Raw genomic sequence first — 8832 nt, forward strand, 5'->3', positions numbered from 1 at the left:
CCCTTTTTTGAGAAAGAAGAATAGGAATGAAAGAAATGGAATGCAATTGCATGCAATAGAAAAAAGGGAAAAATAAGAGATTTTTTTTTTTTTTTTTTTTTTTAAGCGAAAAGAGGGTTCTCCAGAGTAGTGATCATAGCCCCCAGGATAAGCCCCCGTATGGCAAGCAATGCTTCCGCAGGACCAATGGGCGATAGTGGGCATGCCAAGACTCGAACCCACAACCAGCTGACTAGAGCAGTGATGGGTTGAGGGACTTTAAAGAAACTCAAACCTTACATATTTAACCATTGAAAAAATGAAAAAAGAATTCGTACCAGGCTATGTGGTGCTTGCACCCAGACACCCAAAGGGGGCAAAATCAACTGTGTGCCTCTATGAAATGCAAAAATCACATCCTTATTGATGCTCGTGCACGAGACTAATCGAGATTATGACCTCTCTATTCAACAATAACAGTAGAAGAGCTACATTAGTTGTCCCCATGGTTAAAGCATAGAAGGAAGCAAGAATCTTTTTTTCCTCAGAATTAGAAAACGAAAAGTAGTAAGCATGACCTAAAATTATGTGCTTTTTAGGAATTTTAAAGTGAGGGATTGGTGCATTACTAATTACTTGTGCACCTGCATGAAACCCGTGTGCTTTACATTACTAATAAATACATGGAGAAAGGTTTTCTATCCGATAGTGTGGCTCTTGTACTAATTTTGGCCAATCATAACATATTTTCAGACATATATTACAAAGGTATGGTAGTCATTTCACACCCCTTAGGCGTAGGGGCACACTTCCAAACAAAAAACACATACCCTAAATAAATATATATATATATATATATATTCAGCACGTATTTTTAAGAAGAAGAAACATTCCAAGGCTAGTACAGTCGTTGAAGATGGATTCAACCATGGCTGTAACTTCGTCTTCCCTAATGGGTCTAAGAACTTCAAGTACAATTTCACATGGCCAACAGTCAGTACAATTTCACATGCATGGCAGATGCCTCTTCTCCTTCCAATGCAGTGACTCAGGGGCTGCACGGTGGTGCTCAGGCTCCAGTTAATTAACATATCCACCCACATATCTCTGGAAAAATTCCTCTCCAATGCCAAGGGGTGCTTAGAGCATCAAGCAGTTGGGAGTCCCTTGGATTGCATGTCAAATCCTCTATGTGTTAGGGTACATGTCTAAGTGGTGCAACTAGATATGCACTAGACACCCTTCGAGATTGGAGAGGATCCAGATCCCAAATCCTAATAGACTCCCAATCATAATTTTAAAAAATTCTAATATTTAAAATAAATAAATAAATCATAACTTTAAAAGTTGGATTGATCAGGATCATAGTTTTAAAACTCAAGATCAATCTCAAATGATACATTGCTAATATGGCATTGGTCAAGATCGAGCTAAATGGAAAAATTTTATTTCAGCTTTTTATTTAAAAAATAGATTTTTGGATCATTTTGCCCTTATATCTTACTAGTGGATGGGTAAGGATCAGATTGATATCAAGGATTGTTCTCAACTGATACAAGCAATCTTGACCAATTTGATCCAATTTTTGAAACCATGATCAGGATTGTCTAAATCAGATCAGTATTGATTGAGATCAATCACAATCCTTGATTGATTCAATTCCAATCCATTGATAAGGTATAAAGATAAAACGGTCAAAAGAATCTAATCTTTTTTAAAAACAAAGGTAAATCCGTCCAATTCAATCCAATCCTGACCAAGATTGATCCCAAATCCAAATTGAAACCAATTCCAAGTTTCCCATGCCTTTTACTCCCCCACCTCCACCCAGTAACCATGCACCGGTTGTGTAATGCTCACTCTCCACCCCCGTCCACCACCCCATCCAAGTCAACCTTCATTTTGTTTCACCCGCCTTGTACCAAGCCCAAAAACCTCTCCTTTCCATCAATCCGAACCTTACTACCCATCTTCCCAGGATCCATTTATCCCTTCCTCTAACTAACCAACCCACCAACATCCCAAGACCCTCTTACGGTCTTACCCCTCTTCCACAGTACAACATTTATATTAATTTGGAAAAAATGTGTCATGTGGGGGAGTGGTTCTTGCGCATGAACAAGAGTCAATATAAAAACACACGAAAAAACATCAATATAAACATCATTTTTCATTTCATGGGGTGAACCGATCATTTCATCCCCCTATATCCAGACGCAAGGGGACAATATCCCTCCCTTTTTTTAATCTTCACCATATTGACTTTTAGAGGTTCAAGATGGTGCAATACCAAGCCCAGGAGAAACTTTAAGTATGCTTTCAAGAAAATTTGAATTGAGAAAGTATTTCTCCTTAATCCACAGTATAATTGGATCACATAAAATTCTCCTACATTGCCAAGTCAAGAGAGAGAGATTCAAACACTTTAAATCTCTAAATCGTAAGCCCCCACCTCTCTTACTAGTGTGCATAAATGGTCTCATTTAGCCCGCAAAACTATTTTATTAAAGTTGTCCTTCCACTAGAACCAGTGGACAACATTACTCAAAACATTACAAAGGCAAATAGTCAAAAGAAACACGATATCCTTTAACCTTGAGAGTTTATAATGAACAGAGATAACTTTTGATTCTACCAAAATTAATGGGAATTCCAAAATATGGGACAAAGTTTTCTATCTAGGAGAGACCCTTACGCCGCCACAGATACAGGGGCATGCAATAACCATTGTGCCCCTGCTGAATTTGTGACTCGACTATATGTGAGCTCAGGGACGTCTCTTGAACAGTAAACACTCGCCCCATCTCTTTCTTGGACTTACAACACTTATCCGAGGAAGCTTAGTTACAAAATCATCTAAATCATTATCAATTATGGAAATTTTATTTAGATTTGTGCTCTTCCTCTAATACTCTAAACATATTGTTGTAATTTTTTGAAGAACTCAAAATCTTACAAAAATAGTCTAAGGCCTTATAGAGATGCAAATTTGAAACCAAAGTTACCATATCACATATCCACAGCCACACGTTTGTACAAATGTGTTCGCAACCTTGGCATAGGGAGAGCTTGTACGGAAGTCCTCATGTAGGTCACCAAGCCCGGGTTCTCCAACATGTCAACATCCTCTGGCTTTACCCCATCCGGTGGAGCCCAATGGAAATGGTGCAACAAGTGACCCAACATGGATGTCACTAGGTTGATACCCAATTGTGCCCCGGGACAGACACGTCTACCCGCTTCAAATGGTAGTAACTGGAAATCATGACCCTTCATGTCAACATCCTCCTCAAGGAATCGCTCGGGCCGGAACTTAAACGGTTCCTTCCATACGGCCGGGTCTCGGGCAACAGCCCACACATTAACATGAATATTGGTTCCCTTGGGGATGTCATAGCCACCAAGCTTGACATGGGCATTGGCCTTGTGGGGGAGCGTTAGTGGGGTTGGAGGATGCAACCTTAGAGCCTCCTTGGCCACACATTGGAGGTAAGGGAGGTTGGAGAAGTCGGCCTCTGTCAAGACCCACTCGATTCCGATAACCCGATCCAACTCCTCTTGGGCCTTCTCTTGGACCCTTGGGTTCTTGATCAGCTCTGCCATGGCCCATTCAACACTGATTGCAGTGGTGTCCATGCCTGCAGTTATCATTTCCTACAAAGAAGATACCAAAATTGTAAGTTTGTGAGTTTGGTAAATTCAGAAATATCATACAATGCGACATAGTTAGACTAATGGCACTTTTGATGTTTGGGGTTGGGTTGATATGGTAAGTTGGTAAGTCTATGTTCTGGGCTTCTGGATTCTTAGCCCAGGCTAAAAATGATTTTTACTACCCTATCAATTAGAGGTGTCAATGGGCCGGGTTTGGTCTCTTAATTCAACCCAAACCCTGCCCAGCCTTTGGTCAGTTGGGATATCTCAGCCCAGGCCCAACCAGCCCAGCCCTGATGACCCTGAATGGACTGAATTTAACCCAATTCAGCCCATCTCAGTACTATCGGTTACTTGGTTGCTCGATCTTGATGCATTACAGAGGCCAAAGATCAAAGTTTTTGTGTAGATGTAGATTGTAAAAAACGAAAGACCTTTTTTCTATAAGTATCCATTTATATTTATTCTATTATATCCTTAATATACAGGGTTACGTTGGGTTGGATTGGGTAGGGACCTCAACCCAGCCCAGTCCAACCCTATCTCAGGCCTGAAATTCTAAACCCTTAGCCCATCCTATGGGCTGAAATCTCAGCACAGACCCTGTTCGGGGTGAGAGTGGGCTAGGGCAGTTCGGGCTGATTGGGCATTTTTGACACCCCCACTATCAAGATTAGAATGGAAAGATAGGTAGTAGTTACACACACCCATAGAAGACCGATGATAGTGTCTTCACTGAGATCGTATTTCTCCTTAAGAGTGAGGAGTGCATCAACAAAATGTTGCTTTCCGTCGCCGCTCCAATTGCGCGCGGCCGTGTGCTCTTCCATGATGGCTCTAGTAAGTCGATCTCTTCGAGCGCCATGCTTAGCAAAAGCCTCCTCTTCTAGTGGGAACAACCACCGGAGCCATGGGATGTGTTCTGCCATGGCAAGTGATGCTCCAAGCTTCAATCCATTAGCCACTACTGCCTTGAACTCCAAACCTTGCTCATCTATAATGCCTTCTGAATTCATAAAACGCTTTCCAAAAGCAAGCTTTGTTATGTTGTTAAAGGCTACCACGCTTAAGTACTTCTTGACAAGCACACTCTTCCCAAGGTTATCTGCATTGTGAACATAGGTAGATCACTTACAGAGTTTAATGGGTTAACTGTAATGGAATGCATGCTACAAGGGCTTATTTTGGTGTAATTGGTCATTAAGGTCAAGGCAGGCTTAAGCCCATTATCATATACATTACAAATTGGAACTTACTAAGTCCAACTTCCCTTATGAAATGACATCTTTACCCCTTGGTAGAGAAAATCTTTAAAATATCATTTAAATAGAGAAAAAAAGGTTAATCCCTTCTAGATTTTATCTTAAGGGAATAAGAAACCAAATCAATGGGCTTCAACTACATGCAAACCACCAACATATCAACATGCCCAAAAGCAAAGACATTGTCACCTCTGGTAGGATACAATTTTCTACTTTAGGAGGTTCACTAAGGTCATAAATGACCAACAAAAGATGGGGAAGATTAGCATGTTTTGGACATCTACTGTCACCTATGGTAGGATAAAATTTCCACTCTTCCCATGTGTCACACAGTGTAATATTCTTCCAACTTATAAATACATCTGGCATGAATTAATTACATTATGGGAGGATGGAAATTCCATCTTCCTTTGTGTAAGTTTCCAAAGTTGAGAAGAAGAAGAAACATACCAGGGCTGGTACAGTCTTTAAAGATGGATTCAACCATGGCTGTGACTTCATCTTCTCTAATGGGTCTAAGACCTCCAAGCCTCTTAGGAGTGAAAAGCTCAAGAGTACAGACCTTCCTAACTTTCACATAGTGAGGCCCATAATCAGCCCATAAAAGGTCCTTTCCATCTCTGCTAAACTTGGCAGCAGATCTACTTCTGGGCCTATCTGCTAATTGTTGATCTTTCTCCTTAAGCACTTCATTAGCCAAATCTGAATTTGAGACTATCACATTTAAGGTTGAACCAAAGTAGACCGATATGATTGGTCCATAAACCTCTGCCCACTCTGCGAAACACCGGAATCTCACCGGCTTGATATCATAAAGGTTTCCGACGACCGGCAATGGTCGTGGGCCTGGTGGAAGCTTAAATCTTAGCCGTTGATAGAGGTTGTAAGAAAGGAAGATGAAGATAATGGCTACGGGGAGAAGAGAGATCAGGGCCATGGATGGAGGAGAGGAAGGAGGTTTTGGTAGAAGTGGAGAGAGAAGAGGGTGGGAGTTGGTGAGACGATGGACTTGAAATTGGAGTTTTTGGTGCTATTCCTATTTCGTTGACAATTGTCAATAGAACCCTAAACTATTTTACGTCTATACCTTGTTGAGACTCGTCAGAAAGGAATCATGCACTAGAGGTGCTGGTGGGCCACATTGTTCAAAGCCCACAAATTTTCCTCACTATGTTCACATTTAATTTGATAATGGGTGAGCTAGGACCAACCCAAAATAATGGATCACAAACCCCTAAATGTAATGTCAGAGGTTTAGGCTATGTTTGGTTCCACTCCTTTTTCTAGATTTAAGGGAGATTTTTCCTGTCTAAGAGCTGCTGGGTATACTTCGGAAAGAAACACCCAATAATGAGTGTTTTCTTTGAAGATAAATCTTTCAGAAAGCAAACAAGTTGTTTCAATGTGAGGAGAGGAGAGAGATAGAAACATGGAAGTATTAGTATAAGCTACATTCTTGTATAGAAAACATTATTCTAAATTTTAATAACTATTAATAGTGTTAATTTTCAAAACTCTAGAAACTAAGGATGGAAATTATATTACAACTTAAACAAAGTGACATTCAATTAAGGGTGATTGTAAAGTCAAAGACCAACAAGAACTAAAATTTTGGTGCTACTATAGGATTAGTTATGATTAAAACTATTGAGGGGCTTTGAGACTATCAATTAAGGAAAAAACAATCTTAAAAAACAACGTGGCCTTACATCCAAGTATAGTAGGGGACGAAATGATCGTCTAATCCCTTACGAAGGGCAAAAATCTCTCTTTCATGCATATTTCCATTGGTCCGACATTGACACATGAGCCACACTCCTCTTAAGTAACCCTCTCCCATCAATTAATTACAGGTAACTTGACTGATCCATATTTCGCTACCCAAAAAAAACATTTATTGATCCATATGAGTTCCCATCAAATAGATGACTTGGAGACTTAAAATGAAAATTTATCATAGCCATGGAATGTTCATAGCCAGGCCAGGTTAGGTTGGATGGTTCCAGGCAGGACCGGGTTAGGCTAGGTCAGATGAAACAGGTTAGACAGGGTCAAACTGGGTTGAACCAAGTTGACTCGGTTTATTCCATTTTGACGTGCCACATATTGATGTGAAGCATTCACAGAGAACCTTCCATCAGTACAATGATAAATCTCATATTATATATATAAAAATGGCATAGAAATCGATGAAAATCCATAAAATGATGCTTCACACTAATTGATGTCTAAATAACATTGGATTTGAACGAAATTTTACACATGTTTACACACAACCAAATGAGGTCATCTCAAAGGTTTTGCACAAATTCAGGGGGTCTAAGTATCAAGAAATATACCAGAGGTAAATGGTCATTTTACGTCAAGGGGTAACCAAACGTCACCAGATTTAGAAGAAATTTTAGGTGATGGCCTAAAATGGATAAATAGGGATATTATGAGGGCTTCATATCATTTGGAGAAAGTTTATAGCATTTTCCATCTGATCGCATCTTGAGTCAATTAGCTCTTGATCATCATCGCCGAGATGTTCTCCCAAAGTGTCAAAATTAATTGTCTGGATGAAAATCATGCATAATTTATCAATCTCTTATCAATACTTTTCGAGATACATGAGAAGATAAATGTCTTTTACTATATTAAATTCAACAACTTTTTTCCCTTAATGGTAAGTTTTTTCTTACATGTGTTATATGTAATTGTAAGGGATTATATACCACAAATGTCCAATGCTTTATTTGATCATAATATGCACCCAACTGAGTTCAAGTTCAAGATTGAGAGAGTGCCTATAAGAGAACTTTCTTGACATTTAAAGATCCTCTTTTGTATTTTATATATAAATTACCATGTCTTTGGTCCTTGTTTTGCCAATTGATTTTTTAATATATACATACATCAAACAGCTTTATCTAAGATAAACAAAATACCCACTTTAGCAACACCTTATAGAAAAGAAAATTGATCAAAAGAAAACATTATAGGCAATGTCAGTTCACTTGGAGGAATTTTTTTTTTTTTTTTTAATTATTGCCTCCTTGCATATTTTTCTCTAAACTTTCCTGTTTTTTGGTCTATAGAATCAGATGTGCCCAGATCAAATGGCAAGATCTCACATCCACTCAGAATATGTGTAATCAAATATATCAATTACCAAGAAGAAAAGCTATAATCCCAGAAAGTCATTCTAAAGTCAACTCAATGGAAGTAGCTGAAGATGAAATGACGGAATGGTAGGTGGCCAACAAAGCCTGAGGAGATGCTATCTCGTCAATAGATTCCAGACAACTCTGAAAAAGAATGAAAGAAAAACATGATATATTCCAAATGAATATCTTAGTGGGGTTTACCACGTGATCCAAGGGACGAGATTTTCTACACCACCCCTTCCTTACCCTGATCTTTCGGAGTCGGACAAAACAATTTCATATCAACTTATCTACAGGACAAAGTCTATCGTTTTTTTTTTTTAATCAGAGAAACGTCTTGGTGGGCCCGTGAATATCGGACCTCACCCAAGAAGGCATGTGGAATGAATTTTGTTGTTGCCTGGGATCTACAACAACTTTTCCCTTTGGTTTCACAAATATTTTCTCCTAATTATTATTATTATTATTATTATTAAAATACGCTTAGAGGTCTCATTTTTTTGTTTGGCTATCAAGCCCAATCCTAAGGTAAATTTAAATCCGCTATATTCACGTGGAGAAGATCCAACAATTATCTCTTTTTTTTTTTCCATTCATCACCTTGTAATGATGAGACAGTTATTGGATTTCAGCAGCAGATCCAAACTCAAGTTTGCTTTTATGAGGTAAGGCACAACTGACCACGTACCTACCTTCTTCTAGAGAGTCTTCACTTTTTGAAATGTTAAGATGATTTTAATGTGTGTGTGTGAGAGAGAAAGAGAGAGAGAGAGAGAGAGAGAGAGAGA

At 39.0% G+C, this 8832-nt stretch overlaps 1 protein-coding gene across 1 annotated transcript; it reads right to left on the bottom strand.

Moving 5' to 3' along the window:
• Positions 1-2562: 2562 nt before the first annotated feature.
• LOC122088749 (cytochrome P450 98A2-like) lies at positions 2563-5847 on the bottom strand. The gene is made up of 3 exons (XM_042658071.1): positions 5346-5847; positions 4341-4738; positions 2563-3633 (listed from the first exon to the last, which is right to left on the bottom strand). The coding sequence occupies exons 1-3, from the start codon at positions 5830-5832 to the stop codon at positions 2989-2991; spliced, it is 1530 nt and encodes a 509-aa protein (XP_042514005.1). The 5' UTR covers positions 5833-5847; the 3' UTR covers positions 2563-2988.
• Positions 5848-8832: the final 2985 nt, after the last annotated feature.

This window comes from Macadamia integrifolia, chromosome 9 (genome assembly GCF_013358625.1).
Source record: "Macadamia integrifolia cultivar HAES 741 chromosome 9, SCU_Mint_v3, whole genome shotgun sequence".
Lineage (NCBI taxonomy): Eukaryota > Viridiplantae > Streptophyta > Magnoliopsida > Proteales > Proteaceae > Macadamia > Macadamia integrifolia.

Bases quoted from the DNA above. Each gene is read 5' to 3' on its own strand.
- LOC122088749 (XM_042658071.1), bottom strand. From the start codon at position 5,832: ATGGCCCTGATCTCTCTTCTCCCCGTAGCCATTATCTTCATCTTCCTT. The intron at 4,739-5,345 runs GTATGTTTCTTC...TTCACAATGCAG, and splicing joins TAAAGACTGTACCAGCCCTG to ATAACCTTGGGAAGAGTGTG. The intron at 3,634-4,340 runs GTGTGTGTAACT...TCTTCTTTGTAG, and splicing joins CTATCATCGGTCTTCTATGG to GAAATGATAACTGCAGGCAT.